General features: G+C 34.0%; 1 protein-coding gene and 1 long non-coding RNA gene across 9 annotated transcripts in view; one reads left to right on the top strand and one right to left on the bottom strand.

The window, feature by feature from the left end:
• Window positions 1-26,621, top strand: part of LOC139361851 (uncharacterized) — a 98,797-nt gene that overhangs the window by 2,672 nt on the left and 69,504 nt on the right. The window contains exons 2-4 of one of the 2 annotated variants that reach the window (XR_011619609.1): window positions 6,107-6,218; window positions 7,207-7,352; window positions 15,829-15,961. This is a non-coding gene — a long non-coding RNA (uncharacterized lncRNA). Of the gene's footprint in view, window positions 1-6,106; window positions 6,219-7,206; window positions 7,353-15,828; window positions 15,962-26,621 lie in introns of those variants that run through there. The other variant, XR_011619610.1, reaches the window with a different exon arrangement.
• The window catches only part of LOC105488948 (solute carrier family 4 member 7), a 106,905-nt gene continuing 81,244 nt past the window's right edge, over window positions 961-26,621 (bottom strand). For 4 of the 7 annotated variants that reach the window (XM_011753480.3, XM_011753481.3, XM_024795095.2 and 1 more), the window contains 10 exons: window positions 26,245-26,406; window positions 25,739-25,852; window positions 23,007-23,168; window positions 22,572-22,823; window positions 19,833-19,901; window positions 18,040-18,213; window positions 14,045-14,176; window positions 11,335-11,432; window positions 7,504-7,611; window positions 961-5,091 (listed from right to left, as the gene is read on the bottom strand). In XM_011753480.3, coding sequence (XP_011751782.1) covers window positions 5,010-5,091; window positions 7,504-7,611; window positions 11,335-11,432; window positions 14,045-14,176; window positions 18,040-18,213; window positions 19,833-19,901; window positions 22,572-22,823; window positions 23,007-23,168; window positions 25,739-25,852; window positions 26,245-26,406 — 1,353 coding nt within the window. In that variant the 3' untranslated portion in view covers window positions 961-5,009. The remainder of the gene's footprint in view (window positions 5,092-7,503; window positions 7,612-11,334; window positions 11,433-14,044; window positions 14,177-18,039; window positions 18,214-19,832; window positions 19,902-22,571; window positions 22,824-23,006; window positions 23,169-25,738; window positions 25,853-26,244; window positions 26,407-26,621) is intronic. The other 3 variants (XM_011753485.3, XM_011753484.3, XM_011753478.3) reach the window with 1 other exon arrangement.

The raw sequence follows: 26,621 nt of genomic DNA, 5'->3' as shown, positions 1-26,621 counted from the left end.
AATCTCAAAGGTCTGTAGCTAGAAATTATAAATTGACAAAAAAAATTTCCCTAAAATAAATGTAAACTAAATTTTCAAATGAAATTTCCAAAAACACAAGTGTCTATCCCCATCTTATTCCAAAGGGTATCAAACTCATGGTGAGGTTATCAGAAGTTTTTCAGTGCAGAAAACACAATAGGAAAGTGTTCCACACATGCCAAATGAGAAACACACCAAGACCTGTAATTTTCTATTAAGGAAAATAATTCATAATAAAGTTAGTCACTAAAAACAAAGAAAGAGGCTGGGTTCATGCCTGTAATCCCAGCACTTTGGGAGGCCAAGGCAGGCAGATCATGAGGTCAGGAGATCAAGAGACCATCCTGGCTAACACAGTGAAACCCCGTCTCTACTAAAAAAAAATACAAAAAATTAGCCGGGTGTGGTGGCGGATGCCTGTAGTCCCAGGCTACTTGGGAGGCTGAGGGAGGAGAATGGCGTGAACCCGAGCCAGAGCTTGCAGTGAGCTGAGATTGGGCCACTGCACTCCAGCCTGGGTGACAGAGCCAGACCCCGTCTCAAAACAAAAAACAAAACAAAAACAAAAACAAAAAAACAAAAAAAAAAAACAGAGAGAGAAAGAAAGAAAAGCCCTGGAGAGTTCAGTATTATAATGAAAATCATTACACATCACACAGCAAGATTTCTAAAATCAAGGGGGAATAAATGGATCAGCCTTTTCTTAGAGAGCTTTAATTTCAATTATTTCTTAACCAGCAAACGCTGTTGTGAAACAAACACTGTTTTATTTTTTTCACAACGTTTCCTGTTTTCTCTCTCCTACCAAAGCCTAGGAGTATTAGGAGGCCAGAAACAGACATCACTCATTTACCTTCCTCTCCTATCCCATCTCAAGCTGAGACAGAGATGTGGTTCTCCTAATAATCAGAATACAAAGTAAAGACAATAGCCAACAACTAATTAAGTAGATTTTTATTGCTCAATCAACTTCAGTAACATCTCCGAAAAAATAGTTTTCATCTAACAATTATGAAACAAATTTGAAAGGCAGGATCATTCACAATATAGACCTGGTAGAGGCTTATACTTCATATAAATGAAAAAATATCAGTTCTACAATTTAAATGTTTACTTTGGATTTTATTATAGAAGAAAATATCATTGTAATTATAAAAGCCATAAAAATTGGAACTGTACTGTGAAATTACATCAAGGTATCAAATTTTATATAAATGAACAATAAAATTCAATTTTTATTTATTTAAACATAGTAAACATTGGAAGACAATCTCCCCCATGGGGGAAAAAAAAAAAAAAAAAAACCTTGAATAATAAAGCAACAAAAAAAAGCCACAACACAAAAACTAATCAGTGTGCAAAAAATCTGACTAAAAAAAAAAAAAAACAACAACAACCTGGGGTTTAACAATTACTCTAAGTCAAATGTTGAAGTCAGTATGTGTTAATTAAATTTCATTTTTAAAATGATCTTTGGATGATTACATTTCCAACTATGTTTTCCTATAATTGACAATGTTACTTTTTGAAAAGTCAGAAAAGAAACCAATTTATATTAAGATGGCCAAATTTTGCAATTTGAACACTATTTTAAACTTTGAACGTCCTTAAGGTCTTTAAATTTACTTTCTAGAATAATTGTTGGAATAAACCAAAAGACATTTCACATATTTGCACTGCATATGATAAAAATGATGCGATCTACATAAATAAATTTAAAACATTAAGTTATTTCATATAAACATTTTTAATTACAATGTTATATCAATGGCTTACACAGTTGAAATCTGAGCACTTTAAAACAGGATTCACACCTTAAACTGCTGAGCACATTTATAGAACTGATGTACATCATATAATCCTTTAAACAGCAAACTCTGGTGTTATACCTCAGTTTCAGAAAGCATTTTTCTTTCAACAGAATTTTGAACCTGCCTTTGTGAAAGAAAAAAATTAGAAAGCTATTATACCCACACAGAAAATTTAAGTATGTGGAAGAAATAAACTTTTTTGGATGAAGAAAACAAGTTGATTTTGAGTGGTAAACAAATCTGGTTTACAAATACATGCATTAGCACATAAAATATTTTGTCCTAGACATCTTTACAGAAGACTTGACAAATATGAACAATGGTATGCCACAGCTTTTTAAAACGACGTTTAACAGATATAAGATCAGAATCATTCACATTCACACAAACACACACACACTTTAGAAAGACTGTGTGCTTTGCTTCAGCATATTTAATATCATTAAAGAATATATAGAATCATCCTTTTATCATAAGGAATTTACGTCATTGTTTTCTCAAAAGCTGCTATTTTAGATTGAAACAGCATTCAGAAAAAAGTACATTTCAGATGGTCAGCATCAGGATTTACTACAGACTTTGTAAACAGGTATCTATAAATAAATAAAACTAGGGTGGAGAAAAGAATATCCTGAGGTGGCTCTGTGGCCAGGGTATTCAGTAGCACTAAGCTCCATTCTGGAAATCAAGGCATCTAAAGAAAAGTGCAGGGCTGAATTTATTTTGTAAATGGAATATGTACAGGTTTAATTATTTTGCACCTTGAGGTAAATCAGTACACAGCAACTACTACTGCTTATATACACTTATTTAAGGCAACTTTATTTAAAAATCAATATATGTAGTAAATTATATCTGTCACTGTCTCAATGAATGTTATCTATGATTATTTTTCAAAAACGGTGAAAGAAATACAATCACTTAAAACAAGCAGTTAATTACTTAAACATGAGTTACCTTTGCTCTTAAACGGAGTAGTCAGATCATTTTGTCAGTCAAGTAGTCAAAAGAAAGCAGAAACCAGTAAAATTAGAAGCACTGTGAAAACATTTTGAGTGCAAAGTATTTTGCAAGTGACGGTTTTTCTGGCACTGGATACTTACTATACATAAATTAAATAAAATCACAGAAACACTATGATCCCAGGTAGTTTTCAGTTTTAAAATTTCTTCCTGTACAGTAAGTACAGTTGTTACCCCCGATGCCCAGACACAAGGAAATGATGTGAGGAAATCCTCTTGTTCAGGTACATCAGGGGAGTTTTAAAAATAGCAGCAAATACTGGGGTCTTTGGAAATAATTATGCTGCTACAAATGAAAAGGAATCATTACAATGGAAGCTCATAAACAATAATAAGCACCGTGGGTAATACTCTATCAATTGCCAATAGAGTCTAACTCTTTTTAGGCAGTACCAAATGATGACAGCTATATATTTTCTAAAGAAAAGCAGCTACATTTCCAACCTCTCATCCAAGGCAGAAGTTGAATCCATCATTTTAACTAGACTCTTACAATATGGTCTTAGAGGAGGACATTACCTTAGTTAATAAATAGTTTATAATGAATTTAAAACACCAGACTTGCTAAAATTTCAGCTTTTGGCATTCCTCATGATCCTTTATTAGATTAATTATGTATACTTTTATAATTTAATTATATGGTTAAAGGGCATTGGAATTTCATTAAAATTTTCATCCTAATAGTCATGTCACCATTTTTGATATTTCTGTGGCTTCTCAATACTCATTTGATTTTTGTAAATTATTCTCTTGTCCAATCAGTTTCACAACCCCATTCATCCAGTCCTACAGGCTTAACAACATTTATTTATTTCACGTGGAGCTAAAAGTATATAAAAGATGACTAACAAGATTTGTTAGACTTTAAAAAGCTCAGAAAAGCAAAAACTAACAAATACACAAAATAAAAATGCCATTAATCTGAGCTACATATAAAATGTCTAATTTCCTTTTAAAATATAAATATGGCAGTGCTTTATATCAAAGATGTAAAATCTATCAATTGCTTTAAGATAATAAACATAAATGCAAGTGAGCACCAACTATTTACATTAACAATTTACTCTATTTGTTACTTTTCCAAATGTTTATATAATATTTAAGCATCATATCAAAATAAATATTTTAAAATAAAATCACAGGTAACAAGCTATTAAATGTAATCTACAAAAGAATAACATAAAGAGAAAATGAAAGGTAATTCTTAATAAAGTAATACTGATCACAGACCCATCTGAGAGAATTCTGACTCCTGATTATTTACGCCCACTACTTATAAGGAATAGTCAATAACTTGAACGTGATGGAAACTAAACCATTTTAAGACAAAGAGAGACAAGGCAGAGAACAGAGGGAAAAATAGGATTTAAAAGAGTATAAGGATTCAGAAAAAAAAATTCTACAAAGGCTTCAAAATCTAACTACTGCAAACTGGCACTGTATAACTTTTTAAATTCATGAAGTTATAAATGGTATGGGTGCTTAATTATCAAATCACCTGCAATTGTACTTGTCTGTCACAATGGATACCCAGATATGAAGGTTTTGAGATTTAAAAAAATTTAAACATAAAAGTTAAAAACTATCATTATTAAAGTTTCCATTGTTCTACATTCATCTCTATGGCTAAGAAAACGCCAGTTAGTGAAACATGATGGACATCTACAGAAATGAAACACAGAGAAGCCCTGAAATGTTTCCACTTTTCCCACAGCACTGGTATAGACTCCCTATTCTTCCCATAAAGCACTAACAAAAGTGAAATAATATGTGAAAATTTCGAGAAACACATAAAAATTATAAACATAAACAAAGGATCACTTAAGGTTTTTATGAATTGCCACTGATGAACAAAGAGATGTAAGAAAAGCAGACTGAAAGCATTTCTCCGCAGCCTTCTGTTGCAAAACAGAAATTTTTTTTTTCTAACAGAATAAATATTTGAATAGTTAAGAACCATGTACCTCACTTCAAAGAGAGCATTTCATTATACACATAGTCTCCACGGTGCTCATTACAAACTCCAGACACTACTTTTAAAAACTCAGTAGTCACACATAAACAGCATGACATACAATATTCTTATATATAGTGACATGATACGCACACCTTACATATGTATATATCTATATGTATAATGCCTCTTGGTTCAGTTCTATAATGAAGTTTCAGCATCCACATATTTCTTTCTTGGTTCATCTTCAAAACTTATTTTCACACTCACAGGTTTATCAGGACTATTTAAAACAAAGAATGAAAATAAGTAATTTTTAAACATAAATATTCAATTCTAAACATGGCTAAGAATGAGTATATTAAACCTTCTGAGATTACTATTAACACTACAAACTTATGACTTGCTAATATAATTTTACCTTTTTCTAAATCAATAAAGTGGAAAGGCAAATATTAAAAATTCTGTTTTTAAAAATTACAAATATTAAAAATTCTGTTTGCAATTTAAATTCATGTTCTTCTTACAACTAAAGAGGGGGTCCTTAAAATAGGGCAGTATATGGTCAGAATCTGTTGGATTACTTTTATTTAATATATGAAGAGCTATAGCATGAGACTTTTATTTCACTGAAAAATCTATTAATATATGAATCTTTGTTAATAGATAGGTATCAAATAAGTTCCAAGGTTATAAATTTATAAAACTTCTCACTCCAAATTTGATTCATAAATACAAAACCAATATATTATATATATTCTATATACATACTGGTTCTGTATTTATAAATTTTATTTATGAATTTTATTTATGAATATGTATTCTATATATGTAGAACAAATATTTGAAATATATATATATATATTTTTTTGAGAGACAGAGTTTTGTTCTTGTTGCCCAGGATGGAATGCAATGGCACAATCTCAGCTCACTGCAACCTCCGCCCCCCAGGTTCAAGTGATTCTCCTGCCTCAGCCTCCCAAGTAGTTGGGATTACAGGCATGTGCCACCATGCCCAGCTAATTTTTGTAGTTTTAGTAGAGACAGGGTTTCTCCATGTTGGTCAGGCTGGTCTCGAACTCCTGACCTCAAATCATCCGCCCACCTTGGCCTCCCAAAGTGTTGGGATTACAGGCCTGAGCCACTGCACCTGGGCGACCTATTCTATATTTTCAACTTAGTATCACACAGTGACTCCATGTACATGGATTTAATTAATTGTAACATATGAATATCTGAGTTCTGGAAAAGGTTTTGAGAAAGTGTAAAAACACACTATGGTTTGCTGTCTTCTCTAGACAAACTGAAGAAAAGACCCCCTTCCCCAAGCATTTTCCTGTTAAACAACAAAGCCAAGACATTCTCTTTCTTCCTATGTGATTCTGAAGTGCAAGGCAACCCAAACAAAAGGTAAAAGCATAAAACGTATTAGTTATTATTGTAAGGCCTTTATTTTTTATGATAATTATACTAACAGGGCCAGGGGTGCTGACACTGTGTGAACAATTACTAATAGTAAAAAGAATATTTAGAAAAATTCTGGCTGTACTGAATGATCCAAAATTACAAAGAGTTTAACTTTAAAACTTTTTAAGTTAAAGACAGAAGAAAGGAAACAGCCAGCTGAGAAATCAGAACTCAGATGACAGAAGAGAAAAACATAGGATAGAGAGTAAGTAGGAAAAAGGTTCTAAAAGAGGGTAGTCAAACAATGACAAAAAGCTAATCACTTATTGTCAGAAGACAGAGCTAAGACAGCAAGTGAACCAAAACAGCTACGTGACTGAGTGCCTAGAAAAGTTTTCATCTGATGCCCAAGCAGAATATACAGACACCCAACATAGCATCTTGCACAAACTGTACATAAAAAGAAGTATTTGCTGAGTATGAATGACTGAGTACCCTATAACACAGTAACTCATTTCTCCAGAGGCTTAAGGGATTAAAGTACTGATGATTACCAAACAGAATCCCTGAGGGCTTAGTTCTTGAAGTGAGAACAAAAGAAAGAAAATAGGTTATATAACAAGAAATGTAAGAAAGAGGTTACATAATACTTTCAATACATGGTCCACTGTAAAACTGAATGGTCTTTACGTCAATGGATTCGATTTCTTCCAAATATCTCCAAGCAACATGTTTACCTCACCTGAACAAATGGCATACTAAACCAAAACACAAGAAGGGAAACAACTTGTGTTTCTCTTTTCTTAGATCATCAGAAAGCATGATTGAAACAGTATTCAATTATAGAAGTTAATCCCTAGTAGTTATCTTTATACGGTTTCTGATTTTTATGTTCACTCCATACTGCTATATGAAATTTATTTTTATTATAAAATAGCTCGAATTATTATTATTACTATTTTTGAGACAGAGTTTCACTCTTGTCCTCCAGATTGGAGTGCAATGGCACGATCTCGGATCACTGCAAGTGACCTCAGATGATCCTGACCTCAGACGATCTGCCCACTTCAGTCTCCCAAAGTGCTGGGATTACAGGTGTGAGCCACTGCACCTGACTCAAATTCTTTTTTAAAATAGGTAACTATATAAAAGACAAAAACATAATCATTATTTATACCTTATTCCAAGTATACATTAAAATGATGGATGAAAGAAAGAAAGAAATGAAGCTATCATAAGTAAATGAAAATTGGCTACAGTTAGAAAACACATAAACAGTTATAACTACCTCATATTAGATCTGGTTACTTTGGCATTCTCAGTATTCATGGAAAGTGCCTTCCACTGTGCAGTTTTGGCCATTTCATCTGATATGTTAACAACTGAGGGATCAACACTGAAGAACAAATACACTTTTTGGTTAGTATTCAGTACTTGCAAAAGCATTAATATTGTCATTCTTATTATCTGCTTTCATCAGCTAAATTGAGAAAACCTTTGCCATGCACTTAAAGGTCTAGCAGGATATCAGAATTTGAGTTCTGTTACAAAGTCCTTATGAAGAATTACATCTTTCTTTCTAATCAAAACTAGGAGTAAGATTAACTAAGTTAGCAAGATTTATTTATGGAACTTCGCTTCAGAATCCAATTTGGGGTTTCAGTAGTCCTTCGGCAGCACTCTAGCAATGATGCCCTATTATCATCTTGGCTGAAAATATGCTACTGAAATAACATAAGGCTATGTTAATATGTTTATGCATACAAAAAATAATGCAATCTCAAGTCAACTAGAAAACATTTATAATTGGCACACATTTAATCTTATCAAATAAATACCCAAAGTATATAAGGAAAACTTAAGATTATGATTTTTAAAATCTTATTTTTCATAGCTTTTACAAATCATTATAAAGAATGCTTGGAAAGATAACACTCTGAAATTGAAAACAAAGTTCTGAAAATATGTCACATATTTAGTGTGATAAAGGTGGTATTTATCAAGTTCATCAAAATTAAAAGAACAGAGTAGGCCGGGCATGGTGGCTCATGCCTATAATCCCAGCACTTTGGGAGGCTGAGGCGGGCGGATCACAAGGTCAGGAGTTCGAGACCAGCCTGGCCAACGTGGTGAAACCCCGTCTTTACTAAAAATACAAAAATTAGCCGGATATGGTGGCACTCGCCTGTAATCCCAGCTACTTGGGAGGCTGAGGCAGGAGAATCTCTTGAACCTGGGAGGCAGAGGTTGCAGTGATTCGAGATCGCACCACTGCACTCCAGCCTGGGTGACAGAGCAAGACTCATCTCAAGAATTAAAAAAAAGAAAAAAAAGAGTACTATCCATTTATTACAGTAAGACAACTGTTTCTGTTTCTGTATTTCTATGAAAATTACTTCAAGACCTCAAATCCAATAATACCCATAAATAAATAATTTGGGGCTCAAGGTTGTCCATCACAAGTAATAGGAAAGTATCAAAGTTAATACAAATACATTTGCAAGTCCTTTTTCTTTGATTAAAAAAATACATTCAGACAAACAAGATACAAATACAAATGTCAAATTAGGTAATGTTAAATTAACAATGTGATGGCAACTAGTTTACAAATGACTAAACAGCGGTCATTTAGAAAGTGCTAGCTCTGTTCATACTTAAAGTCAGAATGTTATTTACAAATTTAAGATTGAAGAGAAATGTGAGGTGGTCACTGAAAAGTCTATGAATGGTTTCTTTACCTTCGCCACGTCAGATTTTTAAAAGTACACAAAGTCTGAATACCAAAGTTTATAATGGCATAGCCATCCAACTTGAAACTGCCTACCCCGAGTAAACATTTATTCACTTGGTTGCCAACTTCATATAAGTGAAGAAAGGAATTCCTGATAAACTTTCTAGCTTCTAAATATCCTCCACTATGAAGAAAGTACATGTTTTTTTTTTTTCCCTCAAAATGAAATTAGATGGGAAAAACTTAGCCTGCATTATATAAATTATTTTCATCTTTTATAAGGGCTTTACAGTTTCCAAATACTTTCATATACCATCTCATTTGATCTTCCACCCAAGTAATCCAAAGCTATTTAAGATATAAAATTCTGGCAAATAAGCACATTAGCCATTTCCTGGCATTCCTGATGTTAAAAATTTTAAACATAGCTATATTAATCATGGCTCATGTCACCACTTAAAAGACAAAAGGAAAACTACAGATATCTTTTTCTTTATCAGACTATAGACTCCACTTAAATTTATCAAGGTTCATATATAATTACACTGAAAAAGTGATAAAGTAGGGTACAGAAATTAAGCGCAAATACTCTCAGCAAGTTGGTGATAATTACTAACAACCATCATGGCAGTTCCTATACTCTTTTTAGAAGTACATCAATGAAGTTAACATATTAAATCATTTAACAAATATTTCTAGAACCCATCAAAGCAGATCACTGTGGCTGGATATATTAAATATCCATATTAAATGCCTCTATGTTTGGCATTTAAAGTATACAAAAATTTCAAGAGAATAATAACAATAGTGAAAATAAATAGCAAAATGTATAGAGGAAAATCAGTTGAATTCATTCATCACAACTAATCAACATGTACAAGTCAAATGTCACTCCTGTAAAAGCTATAAATAGCTAAAAAATAAAAAAAGAAATGGAAGGAAGTTAATTAAATACCAATAAACATTTTCTATCAACTGATCAGGGAAGAAACCTGTACATTTTCTAAGACTGATTTCGCTAGCTAATCAGAAATGGAATAGATGTGTAGAAACAGGAGGGCCAGGAGCTGTGGTTCACGCCTGTAATCCCAGCATCTGGGAGGCCAAGGCGGGCGGATCACCTGAGGTCAGGAGTTCGAGACCATCATGGCCAACATGGTAAAACCCCGTCTCTACTATAATTACAAAAATTAGCAGGGCGTAGTGGCAGGCGCCTGTAATCCCAACTACTCAAGAGAACCCAGGAGGCGGAAGTTGCAGTGAACCAAGATCACACCATTCCACTCCAGCCTGGGGTACGAGAACGAGACTTCGTCTCAAAAAAAAAAGAAAAATATAGAAATCAGGTGTGTACACAAATATAGGCTGTTATTAATATTATTTTGAGACTGAGTCTTGCTCTGTTGCCTAGGTTGGAGTGCAGTGGCATGATCTTGGCTCACTGCAATCTCTGCCTCATGGGTTCAAGCAATTCTCCTGCCTCACCCTCCTTCGTAGCTGGGATTACAGGCACCACCACACCCAGCTAATTTTTCTATTTTTAGTAGAGACGGGGTTTCCCCATGTTGGCCAGGCTGGTCTTGAACTCTTGACCTCAGGTGATCCACCTGCCTCAGCCTCCCAAAGTGCTGGGATTACAAGCATGAGCCACCGCACCCGGCCTCTAAGACTGATTTCTCTAGCTAATCAGAAATGGAATAGAAGTGTAGAAATAGAAATCAGGTGTGTACACGAATATAGGTTAATCTTTTAATACTACAGAAGTCTGCATTTCCCAACCTCTGTATCTTTAGTTCTTACATTTAAATATAAATCACCAAAATCACACACAATGAATTATACATATTTATTAATTCTTGCATCATATGAACCCTCACTGCCAATAATCAAATCACATCTTTGAAAAGTAAGAGACTTCTAGGGCCTCTAAACATAGTTATATATTGGAAGGCTATCAGAAAATGAATTACTGGTATCTGAATGGATACTGACAAAGATTACTGAAAACTTTTATTTTCCAGCAGCCACTGACCACAGCCCTAATGAAGGGCACAAAGGAAAAAGCTACACTACTGGGAAAATGGAAATATTCTCAGACTCATGTACTGATTTTAAACTTCACTAAGACAGATGGAGTGATAGAAGACAAGTCAATTTTATTGGCTTGGCATGGAAGTTAGTTTAAGGCTCTGGTCCAAGTCCAGCTTGGGTGGGAAAGGAGCAAGGGACTTCCTTTTCAAATTGTGTGACACCCTCCTTTAGTTGATACACCATATGCAGATTTTATCATCTTTTATAAAATAGAAATCATTTTAAAGAAGCATTGTATAGCTTATTAACACACTTGACATGTATATAAAAGTTTTAGAGCATAAAGTTATATCTCACCTATACTTTAGGGCCTTAACTGGAATTTGCAAGAGACTTCCTCCTTCAAATGGAAGGTGCACAGTATCATCATCGTCTTGAAGCATCCGTTCAGCTTCCTTTAGAACACATGTGTGAAGAGGTTACTTTTCCCAGAAAATTTTCCAACAGAATCGGTTAATATATAATGTTTTAAAGACTTAGAAACCCAAACTGACATTATTTAAATATAACATATCTGCCATTACTGAAAAATTAATTTTATAATCATGAAGACATACTTTTAACATAAAATAAAAACAACCACTTGTATAACAGGACTAATTTAACACTGATATAACTTTCATTTCTTTATGTAAATCACTATCACTCATACTATTTAACTACAATCTAATTACATAAATGTGATTATCAATTATTATGTAGGTTTATAATGAGAGAGAACATTCTGTGAAACCTTATCACAATATGATACGAGCGGAATGTCATTTAGATAAGGCAGGGTTTCTCAACCTCAGGAATACTGACATTTAGGGTATAATATTTATCTTTTGTAGAAGTCCTATGTATATAGAGTATTTCACAGCACCCCCGAATTCTACCTATCAGATGCCAGTAGCAGCCCCTCCAGTTATGACAATCAAAAATATCGCAGAAATTGAAATACTCTCAGCAATGTCTCAAATACTCTCAGATCAATTTGCTGAGAGTATTTGTTGTTTAATTCCCTCCAGCCCAACCCAGTAATAATTACTAATAACCATGACGGCATTTCCTATACTCTTTTTAAAAGTACATCAATGAAAGTACTATCTTAAATCATTCAGCAAATATTTATAGAACCCAGCAAAGCAGACCACTAAGGCTGGTTAAGATCAAGGCTCAAGCTCAGGTTGAGACCAACTTGGACAGTGGACACAGAAGAAAATTATGATGTTAATAATGGGGGTGATGGATAGGACAGTAGAGGGAGACACTGAGAGAACATTTGTATTTCTTTTCCTTACTAATAGAAATTCTACTATTTTGAGGTGCCAATGTGCCCAGATCATAAAAACAAACAAAAACACCTCTAAACTAAATCTCCCAGCATTCCTTGCAACTTAGTAGGATCATGAGGTGCAAGCAGAACTTACTGGAAAGAACATTCTGGAAAGACTCTTTAAACTTGACAATATGGTAAAGTTATTTTGCCTTCTATCCCTTCCTTTTTCCTGCTGTCTCTAATGCTAACATGACAGCTGGAGTCTGACAGCCATTTTGACTCATGAAGTGAAGGAGAGGATGGAAACTATATGCTGAGGTCAGGAGAAAAGTACAAGGAGCCCCTGATAACTTTGTGGGGCTTAACACTACATCACTTGCTTTCAAGAATTCTTTTACTTGAAACGCAAGAACAACCTTGTGTTTAAAGACCACTTTTACTTTTGTTTTTTGTTATATATGACTGAACCTTATTCTAATTAATACAGAAAGTAATAAACAGGCAATTTGGCCCATATATTTTATAGGTAAATTACATCCCATTTCAAAAATCACCAAAAACTCATGCAGGCCAGGTACAGTGGCTCACGTCTATAATCCCGGCACTTTGGGGGACCAAGGCAGGCAGATCACCAGAGATCAGGAGTTCAAGACCAGCCTGGCCAACATGGTGGAATCCTGTCTCTACTAAAAATACAAAAATTAGCCCAGTTTGGTGGCGGGTGCCTGTAATCCCAGGTAGCTTGGACCCGGGAGGTTGAGGTGGTTGCAGTGAGCCAAGATCATGCCACTGCACTCCAGCCTGGGCTACAGAGCAAGACTCCATCTCAGAAGAAAAAACCAAAACACCTTACATATATAACTCTGAAGAAAACCAAAATCTTAATTTTAAAAATCTGGTGTCTTAATTCAAATTAATATTGTAATTAGTATCTAATTTAAGAATTTCAATTTTTGTTGAAAAATAAACATAAAACCAATAAAATTTTAATCTCTATTTAAACAGGACCATAACATTTTAAAATATGTATCTTTCTTATCTTTGATTTCCAAACAATATTCTGAATGGGAAAATGGAGCAAGGAAATACAATCAAAAAACCATCAATGCTATATACTCAAGTCTCTACTTTTCCTTCTTATTAACTGATAGTATTGAGTTGGTTATTAAAAATCAAATTCCAATTCAGAATAAAGTATGTTTAAATCTTGGCATACAAATCAACTAATGGTGGTACACAGTAAGTGCACATAAAGACTAAAACTTTATTATACTTTTTTAAAAAGATAATTACTTAAAAATCCTTTTTGTCATTACATATAAAATTAAATATATGCTAAAATTTATATTAAATGTATTTAACGTTTACTCAGATAATATACTCTGATGTACAACTATTTTGTGTTACCTATATTTTAATATTGCTAAAAGCTGTAATTCTTCTGATTGCTGATTAAGTAAGCACATGATATTTAATTTTTGAAAAGTATTACTGTGTCAGAGCTATGGAAGTACAATACAATGAAATAGTTAAGAGCCTACATTTGGAACAGTTACCTAGTCGCTCTCTGCCTCAGTTTCCTCATTTGTAAAATGGAGATAATAACAGTACCTACTACACTTTATACAAAGTTCTTAGAAGGATGAAAGGAACTGATTCATGTAAAGTGATTATAATGGTGCCTGCAATATGGTACAAAATATTAAATAAGGAAGCGGTGTAAGTTTAAAATGGTTATCTTTTTACCTCCTTCTCTTTTTTCTTTTTGTCATCTTCTTTCTTTTTCTTACTTTCTGGCATGAGATCATCAAGCCAACTAAGTTCTCTCTTCGTGAAACACAGGTCCATGAGTTTGCGTACAAACACTAATGCAAGAACCTTTAAAAAGGGGAAGGAAATATTAAGTAACACATAATATAAACTGTATCACTTAAAGAGCAAAAGCATATTTGTTAAATCTTATAATAAAAAATGCTTCATATAGTTTAAAAATTATTCACACATTATCTTGTTTCAAAGGAATTGGGTCAATTATTTCTTTAACTTTCTGCTAAAAAAAAAAAAAAAAAGCTATAAAGAGAGGAAAAAAGGAAATGGCATTCTTAACCTTCTCCTTAATAAATCTCTTGCACTCCACATGAAATTATGAAGCAGGTTAAACACTGACTATCAAAGCAAAAACATTACTTTTTAAGACATTATATATTATGTAGGTATATATAATTTTTTAAAATCTCTTGAGCAATGCATTAGAGTACCTATTCCCAACATTAGGTTTTAACTTTTCAATCATATGGGAGAAATGAACTACTACTTTAATTTGCTTTAACTGCTTCTGAAGATGAGCACGTTTTTGAATGCTGATTGGCAAATGAGATTTCCACTTCTCTACTTGCTATTTCCTAACCTTTGACTGTTTTTTCTGTTGGTTTTTACGACTTTTGTTTATGAATTTATGAGTTCTGTGTAGTTTGAATAGAAATTTTTTATCTGTGTTATATGTTACAAACATTTTCTCCCAGTTCAGTCTGATTTTACTGTTTTTTATGCTTTTCGAACACATAAGAAACATTTAATTATCATGTGGTCAAATATAGCATATATCTTCCTTTTACACTTGGGTTTTCCTATGTTCTTTGAAAAGTTAGTCCCAATCAATGGATTATACAATACTCTTTTACATTTTCTACTACAATTTATTTTACCATTTAAATACTGAATTCAATTATGATTTTTGAACATGGTCTCAGATAAGGAATACAACATTACTTAGCTTCCGGTATACATTTAAGTCATTCAATACCAAATTCTCCCATACAAAAGAAATATTACCTTTAATGAAATAACCTGCTTATGGTATTCAAGTGATAAAATTCCAATGTATTCAGATACATTTCTGGACCCATTTGTCTATTTTTCTGATTTGTCTATTCATATGCCAATTCTATATTATGGTGGCTACACTGATTTGTCAGCAATTTTTAAATATTTGGTTATCAAAACAGTACAGTATCCGCACACGAACAGTGAAGTGGATGACAAAGCAAAGCCCTCTATGCCCAATCCTAGCCAGGAATCCTTCTTAGTTATAATTATCATTATCTTGTTATTCTCTAGTAGTTATGTCTCTCTAATGAATATATAATTTACATACAGAAAAATTGAAAAATAGCACGTGTACAGTTTGATACTTTTGACAAATGTATATACTATTCATATAACGCACACCCAGACAAGATACAGAACATTTCTACCATCCACGTTTTTGAGTCTGGCATTTATTTTTTTCTATAAGCTTCCAAATTATTTATCCAGTTCACAATGACACCATCCCCCACCCCAACACATACATTCAGATAAAACTCCAGTAGAATTTGTACTTGGCACTGTATTACATTTCAATGCGATTTTTCAGAAAGCTGAAAGTTTTATAATATGAAGTCTTTAAAACAAAGAACACGGTATTTGTTCAGGTCTTATTTGTTGTCCCTTAATACTGTTATTGATTGAATTTTGTTCCCCATTAATAGTTAAGTCCTAACCTCCAGTACCTCAGAATACGAACTTATTTGGAAATAAGCTGTTGAGGAACACCAGGTGACAACAAAGGCCCCAATTTCAGTTACCCAGCTGCAAGCCAAAGGAATGCCAAAGACAGCCAGCAAATCTCCAGAAGAGAGGAAGAGACAAGGCAGGATTCCCCTGGAGGTTTCAGAAAGAGCATGTTGCTGCCCACCCCCACATACTGCCTCTGGTTTGTGGTACTTTGTTACAGCAGCCCTTGGAAGCTAATACAACCGCTATTATAAAGCCTTTTTCTTTAAAGGGGTTTTTCTTTTAAAATTTATTCTTAAGTATTTTATGGTTTTTGATCATTGAGAGAGACTGCCTACTAATTCATCAAGTTTTCTAACGTGCAGTCACCCTAACACAATTCTTATTAATTCTATTACGGGCTCAGTCTTTTTTGTTTTTAACTAAAATCACTTGGGTTAATACGTATACTATGACATTTTCAACAATATGTTAATAATTGCTTTGAAGCCAAAGTATCATTGTCTACTTAATTAAGATATATTAATCTCAGAAATTCTGCTAAATTTACTTGCTAATATTTTAGTTTAAGGTTTTTGCATTTATATTAGTAAGTAGGAAGGCAGCATAGATTTTTTGTGCAACTTAATTAGCCTTGGATGTTAATAACTTGCTAGTTTTTTTTGAGAAAAAAAATGCATAGGTTTCCATCTTTTCCTTTGGTCTAGAATAATTCAAGAGGGCATTATAATGATCTGTTCTTTAAAATTAAGCTTTTAACCAATCTGACCCTGATACTTTAAGGACAGGTCTTTAACCACTTTTCCAGTTTCTTCTATGCAACTGGGCTATACACAAATTTTATACTTCTAGTGTCAATTTTGGAAATTTAGATATAGTATGAAAATAATCCATTTGTTCCAGGTCAGAGGTCAGCAAACCATAGCACCTGAGTTAAATCTCATCCACCATCTATTTTTGTATAGCCCATAACCTAAGAATGTTTTTTTACAGATAAACATTTGGAATTAACTTGATAGTAGAGAACAAAAACCATGAATCCCGATTAAAATAATGTCAAATAAAAAGTAATTCCATTCTTCTAGTAGTCCTATATTTTTAAAATTATTTCTAAAATTTCATCAGTAAGATTACGTAATTACCCACATAACACTCTCGTGACCTACAAAGTCTAAAATGTTTACCATCTGGCCCTTTACAGAAAAAAGTTCATTGACCTCTGCTCTAGATATTCAAATTTACTGATATTCATGCAAGTGTTATTTTCATCAAGTCCCTCGAATCACATCCATATCTCTGGTTATCTCTCTTTTCTCCTTCTTTATCTTATATATCCATTCTCTCATTTTCTTCTTTACATGGGCTTGGAGTGGTTTATCCATTACTGATTTTTTTTAAAAAAAACTTAGCTGCATCGAAGTCTTCTTGAATAATAAAGGCAATGAAGTGCATACACCTTCCTCTCAGTGTTTTAGTTGTGCTCAAAGTTTTACACCAACATTGTTATAATTTTCTCTCTTTCAATACCTCTAGATGGTTTTTTTACTCAGTTTTCTATTCAGAAATTATTTAGAACAGTGTTTAATTTCCAAATATTCAAGATTATTTAATTAGAAAATATTACTTGAGTAATTTTTATAGCTTTTTAAATTCTGTAAGGTTTTCTCTGTGGCCATGTACAAAACCAATTTTTACATGGCATTTACAGAAGAATGTACATTCTCTATTTGTAAAATGCAATATTCTGTGATAATTTAATGAATTATCTTGTCTTATTAAAGTCATCGGTAGTCTTCATTACTTTTTAACTTCCAGATCTGTCAATTTCTGAAAAAGATATATCAAAATATTTTAATAATGAACCATGTTGTTTTGGTTGCTTTGCTTTTACATTTGGAAATGTATTTGTTCCATGAACGTCCTGAATTCTGAAGTTATTTAAAAATACAAAACCGAGACCTATAGCCTAAGGACTAAAAAGAAAAACAAACAAAAATTTACAAAATAAGAAAACCGAGGCTGGAAACAACTGGTTTGTATCAAGTAACAGCTAATTCACATTTTTCAAACACCGAAGGTACTTAGAACACATTATTCCTTTTCTCAAAGTCAATGATAAATATTAATAAAAAATTACTGTAAAAATATTATTAATTAGTGACAAAGTAAGTGTGAAGAAATCTTACCATCATAGGAAAAACCACTGCAGCAGCTGAAACTTTTATCACCCATAAAAGGACCAAACAAGTAAGCTGAATGACTGTGAAAATATGGACCTTCCAGAGCGGCACGTAACGGAGGTATATCAAATCAGGCTGATGTTTAGCAGGCATTCCAAATAATTTTATACGGTCAAATAACTACATATAGAATAAAAAACAAAGAAGTTTTCAATAAAATATTTCTGCTATTTAGGAGAAGAATCTATACTCAACTTTAGGATTTTGTGTATTAAACTGTAACTTCCTTGACATTTTCTGATAGTACAGGAGAATGTTACAGCAAGGATTCTCTGGATCCAAAGCAGGGAGGGGGGTAGGGGGGATGTGGCGGGCAGGAACCAAGCAACCACCTGCACTGCTGTAATTAATTTAATCAGAAAACCCAAGCCAAAATGTTTAATTCAGTGGATTAAAATATCTAGACAAACTTATCTGCTATAATTGAATAACACTCTCGTGAACTTTGAACTTGTTTTCTAATGTGCACGACAACAGAATAGTCTGAGTGACTTCTAAGGTTCTTTCCAAATCTAACCAGAAAATAAACTGAGATAACAATTACAATTCTTTACTAATTGAAAATAAAACTGAGCAAATGCCTTCATCTTTTGGAGCTTTAATTTCATCATTTACACACTGTGAATAAGATCAGCACAAAACTCTTAAAAATCACGTGAGATAAGGAAATAATTTCTGGACCAGTGAAGAGTAGATCCCGGATGGTGTTGAAAAAATAAAGATGCTTTCCTGCCACTAGCCTATAAGTTGGAAACTTTAGACAACATCCTTTTCATGAGAAGAGGTGGTCATATAGTGCTAACTGTGCTTTATGATCATTTTATTTATTTTTTTTTTTTTTGAGATGGGGTCTCACTCTGTCACCCAGGCTGGAATGCAGTGGCATGACCACAGCTCACAGCAGCCTAAAACTCCTGGGCTCAAGTAATCCTTCTACCTCAGCCTCCTAAGTAGCCAGCACTACACGTATACACCACCACAGCCAGCTAATTGTTAAATGTTTTGTAGAGACAGGATCTCACCGTGTTGTCCAGGCTGGTCTCAAACTCCTGGCCTCAGGTGATACTCCTGCCTCAGGCTTTCAGAGTGTTGGGATTACAGACATGAGTCACCATAGCCAGCCTAAATGTTTTATACTAAAATTACATTAGTACAAATCTTAAGAAGTTTTATTAGGTTGTTTCCCAGTAACTACTAAAACAAAACAAAATAATGAAATCACTGGCTTAGCTAATAATCTTCAATAAGTCCTTCTATTTCTGTTTCCTGATTTATATTAGGATTTCTTCCTTTCCTCTCTCCCAACTGGTTAGTGTTTTGAGGATCACAAAATGATGTATCTGCTAGGCTTCATAAGCTGTATTTTGTTACACAAATGGTGGGTCTTGCTATTTTTATAGGAAGCTAATATCTACCTTTTTAAGTACCAAAACTTTTTTTCAGTCCAATCCTTTTGATCTTCCCTCTCACTATACTAGTCTTTATTGAGTTATAGGGCTTTTCATTGGCTTCAATTAAAAACAGGTAAGGACCATGTCAGCCCATGACCTCACTCTCTGGAGGAAAAAATGTGCAGTAAGCAAACAATCACTTGGCAAATGTCTGAAGTCTTCAGTTAGGAAACTAACCTGCCCACAAAATGTCAGAGTTGAGAATAAATCACTACCATCATTAAAATAATCTTTACATACTTAAAATATCAAGTTTCTATAGAAAATCATTAAATACTTAAAACTTGCCTGGATTCCTTTTAATGAGGAAACTCCCATATAAAGGAAAACACCATACAGAACAGGCATCGGAATAAACTGTAAATAAAATGACCACAATTAGAACTCATGTAAGTACACAAAAACATAATCAGTGAGTAATTACAGGGCTAGAATTAAAAGATCTTTCAATCATGAGGATTAGACCGACCTAACATTTCCACACATAAGAAAATTGCTAATATACAATAACCTGCTTGAAAAATGGCTCATCTTCTACATATTGTTTCCTAAAAAGGGAGTATGTTCACTTAAGAGCAGGGGTACTGCAGTCAGACTTAGTTTTAAGTCAAACTTAACCTTTCTGTACCTCGATTTCTATATCAAGATTATTGTGAAGATTCAATGACTTCAAATACATAAAACACTCAGAAAAGCACTTGATACATATTAACCACACAAAAGGTGACAACCATCATTATTGCTATCACTACCTGCTGCAGTGAATATTATTATGCAGTAGACTTTACTGAATACAGTAATTAAAATCCACCTCCAAAATAAAATCCTGAATACTTTGGCAGTTATGACGATCCCAAACTGTCTACACAGTTCACACCTATTCATCCTGCAAGAAGGTCTGGCTATTAACAGAACCCATCCATTTACTCGAAAACCACAAAAAGCAGTCTGACCTACGGGAGAAGTGTACTATAAGGAAAAATGAATGAAAAAACTACAGAGGAAAACCACATCTACTACATCTCTTCTAAACAACTTAGCAGGTCTTTCTAAGGACACTGGAAAAAAAGAAAACAATTTATGAAGCAGACATATTTTTAAAAATCCAAGGGAGGCTGAGGTGGGTAGGTCACCTGCGGCCTTAAGTTCGAGACCAACCTGGCTAACATGGTGAAACCACCATCTCTACCAAAAACACAAAAAGTAGCTGGGAATGGTGGCGTGTGCCTGTAGTCCCAGCTACTCGGGAGGCTGAGGCCGAGAATCATTTGAACCCAGGAGGCAGAGGTTGTAGTGAGCCAAGATCATGCCACTGCACTCCAGCTTAGGTGATGGAGTGAGACTCAAAAAAAGAAAAGAAAAGAATGCTCGGAAAAGGAAACAATAAGAATGGGAAAAGCTCATGAAAATTAAATCTATAAACATCAAAATAACTAAAATTTTGTAGTAACAATTTTGATAAGACTGAAGACCAATATAATGATATGAAAAAAGGAGGAAATTTTCTTTAATAGCAAGGGGGAAGAGGGATAAGAATGTTAGACCAAATCCAAAAGGTCTGAGATCTGTTTAGCTGGAGTTGAAGAAATCTGTAACAGAGACAGTAGATGAAAGGGAAGTAAACGGGGGAAGAAAATTCCCCACAGCAGAAGCCACAAGTTTCTTGAGGAAACTCACAGAGACTAAGCAGGGTAAATGAAAAGCCCCTAACTGCCCCCCTAAGGATCTGAATGAGATTTCACAAAAATGAAAGTTAAAAACAATTTTTTTGGTTTATCTTACAGAAAAGAGGGAAAAGGTCTCCATAAAAGTACAAAAACCAAATAGATTTCAGATTTCTCATTAGAAAATTGGTCTCTAGAAAACAATGACTTGAAGATCCAAAAGAAAATTATTTTGAACATCTAACTATGGATCAAAGGTTGAGGTAAACAGAGACATTTTGAAATACGCAAGAACTCTGAACAAGTTCACCACTCATGGTACCATGTGTAAAAAGAATGTATCAATACAAAAAATGAATACAAGGAAAAACGGGAACCTGCATATACAATTTTTTACAGTAAGGGAAGGCAACAGATATTAGAAAGACTTATTTGGCCTCGAGGCTTGGGCTGGAGTAAAATAGGGTGTATTTCTGCCTCCCTGCAGGCAAATCACACTGCTTAGTCCTCACAATCATACTGCTTAGTCCCCAGCAAATATCATCATAATATCATTTATGTGTTCCCAGAGGGTATAAATTTCTGTAATCTAACTTACAGGAGAAGCAAGGAAGGCTTATCATCATAGCACAAAATGTAAATGTTAATAACAACTTTTACAATAATAAAATTAAAAATAAAAGCCAACAAGAGGGATGTGATGGAAGAGAGAATGAGGATAGAGTCATAGGTGAAAGACACAACAACTTTAGGTCAGAAGCTCTCAAACTCTGCGGTCTCAACACCCCTTTATACACTTAAAAATTACTGAGGTCATTTCCCCTCCCCCACAAATACTTTTGTTTATGAGTGTTTTATACATATTGATATTTGCCATATTATTTTTTGTTTTTTGAGACAGGATCTCACTTTGTCACCCAGGTTGGAGTGCAGTGGCCCAATCATGGCTCACTGCAGCCTTGACCTCCCAGGTTCAAGCGATCCTCCACCTCAGCCTCCTGAGTAGCTGGGACCACAGGAGCACGCCACCATACCTGGCTAATTATTTTTATTTTTATAGAGACAGGGTCTCACTATGTTGCCCAGGCTGGTCTTGAAACACCTGGCCTCAAGCAATCCTCCTGCCTTGGCCTCCCAGAGTGCTGGAATTACAGGCGTGAGCCACTGCACCTGGCATACATTATTTTAAAAATATACACAGCTTAACACTGAAATGCTTGCTATACTAAAAACCCAATGAAATTATTTCCCAAGTAAACTGTGGAAAATAAACCCAATTTTAGATATTTTAAGTTTCATTTTCACATAACTAAGTATAAATGTTACAATAAGACTGTAAAACATTGCAATAAAGAGATTTTACCTTTAGGACTGAAGTCATGAACACAGAGAGGCCCATTAGAATAAAAATCATTAGCCCTGTAACCCGCTGTTCACGAATTCCCAAAAACTTGGGTTGTTCCCCTGGAGCAGAACATTCAGATTCAACTTTTAAGCTGTTGACATGACTTATTGACAACACTGTTGCAGCCACAAACCATGGAAGTCCCATGACAGAGCAAACTCCCAACATAATGCCAACCATGAGCAAATCAAGGTGATAGCCAGCTCCTTTCTGAAAAGTGAAATGAACATAAGTATCTGTAAGTCTAAATTGTTCCCTCAATTTAACATTCTACACTAATTATAAAGAGGGAAGAAGCTAATTTTCATCTTACATCTTTTAATGTTCCAATCATTACAAAAACACCTCAAACCCTTGAAGAATCACAATGCTTAAGGCAAATTCTAAAATTACCTTCAATTTGTGCTCCTTTCGGTTTATAATTACAGCTGTGATTTGTTGATCCATAAAAATGAGAATAGTACAAAGCAAAGCAGGAATAGCAGCTATTAATAAGGTCCACCAAGGATTATCTCCCAGTGGGTTTATGATCCACCCTCTCTCTGGATGAGTAGGCTGTTAAAAAATTAAAAATAATTTTTAAAAAGTCTCCTTGCTGTATTGCACTAAATTTCCATAACACAGACTCGATCTGTTCCAAGAAATACCAAGGAATGGGAAATAACTTAAATCTTGAACTATATGGTGAATTATTTTCAAAGATGGCCACAGTAATTCTTCCTATCCCTACAAGTGTACCTTCTGGCATGTGACTCAGTCAATCTTTCCACCTAGAGGTGGAGGCTGCTTCCTTAACCCCTGAAACCAGGATGACCCGGTCACTTACTTTAACCCACAGAATAAGGCCAAAGTGATACTATGTGATTTCTAAGTCTGAACCTTAACGAACCTTGCAGCTTCTTCTCTAGCCCTCTTTGAACCCTGAGATTATTACGCTGTTGAGTAAGCCTAGATAAGCTTTCTTAAGGATAAGACTATCCTCAATATAGTCTATATGGTAGTGGGTGTCGGGGGCAGTTCACCAGGCAACTATCCCAGCTGCTTCAACCATCTGAGCTGAGGCCTCAGATATACGAATGAAGGCATATTGCCCCCACTGATGGCTGCACCCCATAGAGCAGACCACAAACCAGCTAAGCCTAGTCTCAACTGCCACAGAATTATAAACAAATAAACTGCTATTATTCAAAAGTTTGCTATGTAGAAATTGATAAGCAAACTGGAATGTCATTTCCACATGTTCCAGCATAATTCATATAAGGTAAAATCAATCTATCTACTAAACTCCTAAACTAAACTGCTTTATAAGTCCTCAGACTTAGTGATTTTGACAGGGTCAGTACTAAATCAGAACTAGTCCTCAATACGTGGTATTTTCAAAGAAACTACTAACAAAAATAAGGCACTTTATGAGATACTAATACATTTTGACAGTACAATATAAGATTTATTTTATAGCAATTTTTTAAGATCAAGAGAGTTTAGTATGTTTGGGAGAATACCGCATATATTGAAACCAAAAACATGTGTTTTTATTACCTCAACTTGGTATTAAGCTTGTTTCTTCTTCATGAAAACATTTGTCAATATAAAAGGGAAATTTAATACTTTCAAAGTTCAGGTAATTGAATCTTTCCACACTAATATATATTAAACTACCTCACACTCAATATTGTTAATGAATAAAAATATTTTATTCTACTTATACAATGCCATTTACTCTTAAGAGTTCCTTGATTTTCCCTAAGTATATTTTATGCCCCCTGAAATCAGCCTATTTATTACCTCAAAGTCATATCAATAAATGAATAACAAGGACATATTTAAGAACTAGAACAAGGAACTTAGGCCAGGATTATAGGAAATTACATCAAGTTTTGAACCAATACTAATTCACAGTTTCATTTATTTATGTATTCTCATAAAATAAGCTTAAAGTTTAATATTCTCATATTTTTATGTTAGAAACACAGACTTTCTAAAAATTGTTGGCAGATCATTTTCCACCTGTGTACCCTACTTTAAAAGACCACTGGCTTTAAAAATAACATTTTTTGGTCTCAGTGCAGTATTATAAAATTAAATGATCTTCATTATATTCCTTATTTCAGATCCCCTTTAAACCAGATGCTTCTGAAAGAAGTCATATAACTTTAAATTAAATATAACCAGTGACACTACTCAAAATGTCTTTCCTTTTAGAATAAACAAAGGAGGATGGAAGAAAACAAAAACAGAGCACAAGGAAAATGAATGTATTCAATTTGCTAATGAAAGCAGAAAATTCAAATGGATGTTCAGATCAAATAGCATTTTTCTTATAGAACACATTTCGTTTTCTCCTTATGCTACCGGAAATTGTTACATGGAACTTTCCAACTACTGTCAGATATATTACCCTTCTAGAAATTTAACTAGACCCTCTGTGCCACTCCTAGAAAATTCAATTTTAGGTTACCTTTTTTTTTTTTTTTTTTTTGAGACAGAGTTTCTCTCTTATTGCCCAGTCTGGAGTGCAATGGCATGGTCTCAGCTAACTGCAACCTCCGCCTCCTGGGTTCAAGCAATCCTCCTGAGCCTCCTGAGTAGCGGGATTACAGGCGCCCGCCACCATGCCTGGCTAATTGTTGTATTTTTAGTAGAGACAGGGTTTTACCATGTTGGCCAGGTTGGTCTTGAACTCCTGACCTCAAGTGATCCACCTGCCTTGGCCTCCCAAAGTGCTGGGATTACAGGCACAAGTCACTGCACCCGGCCTGGGTTACTTCTTTATAAAAGAATAAAGGGTGTTTCCTTCTCCCTGGAAGGTACAGCAAGAATTCCAGGTAGCAGAGCAAAGACTTTTTTTTTTTTTTTTAATGGCTCCCTACATCTTACCACGATATTTTCATTCACTCTCTCTAATGGACCAGCATTGATACTTTTAAGTTCACATGTCTCTTTTCTGTCCATATTGTCATTGTTTATATATATATGAAAAACACATATAAATTATTTCCTTTCAAAGCATCAGCTCTTCAGAGAGACTACATACTTTTGAAAAATAACTACTGAGAAAATAGTATCTTGCATTAAAGTAGTATGGTATTCCCAAGTAACAAACAGCCACTCGTTTTAATCCTTACCTCAAATTTTTCAGGAACATGAAGTTTAGGAGATGGAACTCCTACAAGGTAGTCAATTGTAACCATTATTACAATTGTGAGAAATACGGCAAAATCACTGATTGTCGATCGCACCTATGTTAAAGGGATCATGTTAATATAAACACAGAAATACTATGTGTTCTTGCTAAATAATTCACATTTTTCATTGATAAAATTGACACTACAATGTATAAATGGAGCTTTTAACTAGTGACAATGTTAACAGTGAAACACATTTATATTTAATTCTTTCCAAAAATATAAGAAACACATTTCACAACTAACCTAGCAACTCTTATGGTACTGTCATCTTCCTACTGTGAGCTCAGGCATGTAATATACATTTTTCACTATGAATAATTTCTTTATTAACCAGCTGGCATAGAGTATTAACCCCAAAAAATGTATTACCGTTTTGAAATAAACCAAGGAAATAAAAACCAAAAATATGAGCATTACCAGAATTCCAAAATTATATCAGTTACCTTGGTAGGAAAGTAACGCTTGGTCTTAAATTGCTTGAGGAATGAAGACAGAAAAAATGTTGTGAAAAACAAGATGACACACCAAAAGAGCACATCTGGAATATAAGGTCCATGATGACCACAAGCTGACCCTAAGAATACACCATGAAGTTTTTTACATTCCTGGAAAAAAGGAGAGAGAAAACAGAGAATGGGGGATTCTTAAGTATTCAATAAATTATTATGAATTTCATTGACTCATGAGATGCAACTGATTGTAAGAGGCACGATTATTTTGTTTTCCTTACAAAAAAAAACCTCATCCAGTCAACTATAACACACTACCAACTAATTGTAATATATATCCTGAGTTCAAGATATTATAATTTGAAAAATAC

This window comes from Macaca nemestrina, chromosome 2, assembly GCF_043159975.1.
Source record: "Macaca nemestrina isolate mMacNem1 chromosome 2, mMacNem.hap1, whole genome shotgun sequence".
NCBI lineage: Eukaryota > Metazoa > Chordata > Mammalia > Primates > Cercopithecidae > Macaca > Macaca nemestrina.
This window is presented reverse-complemented; position numbering and strand designations above follow the sequence as displayed.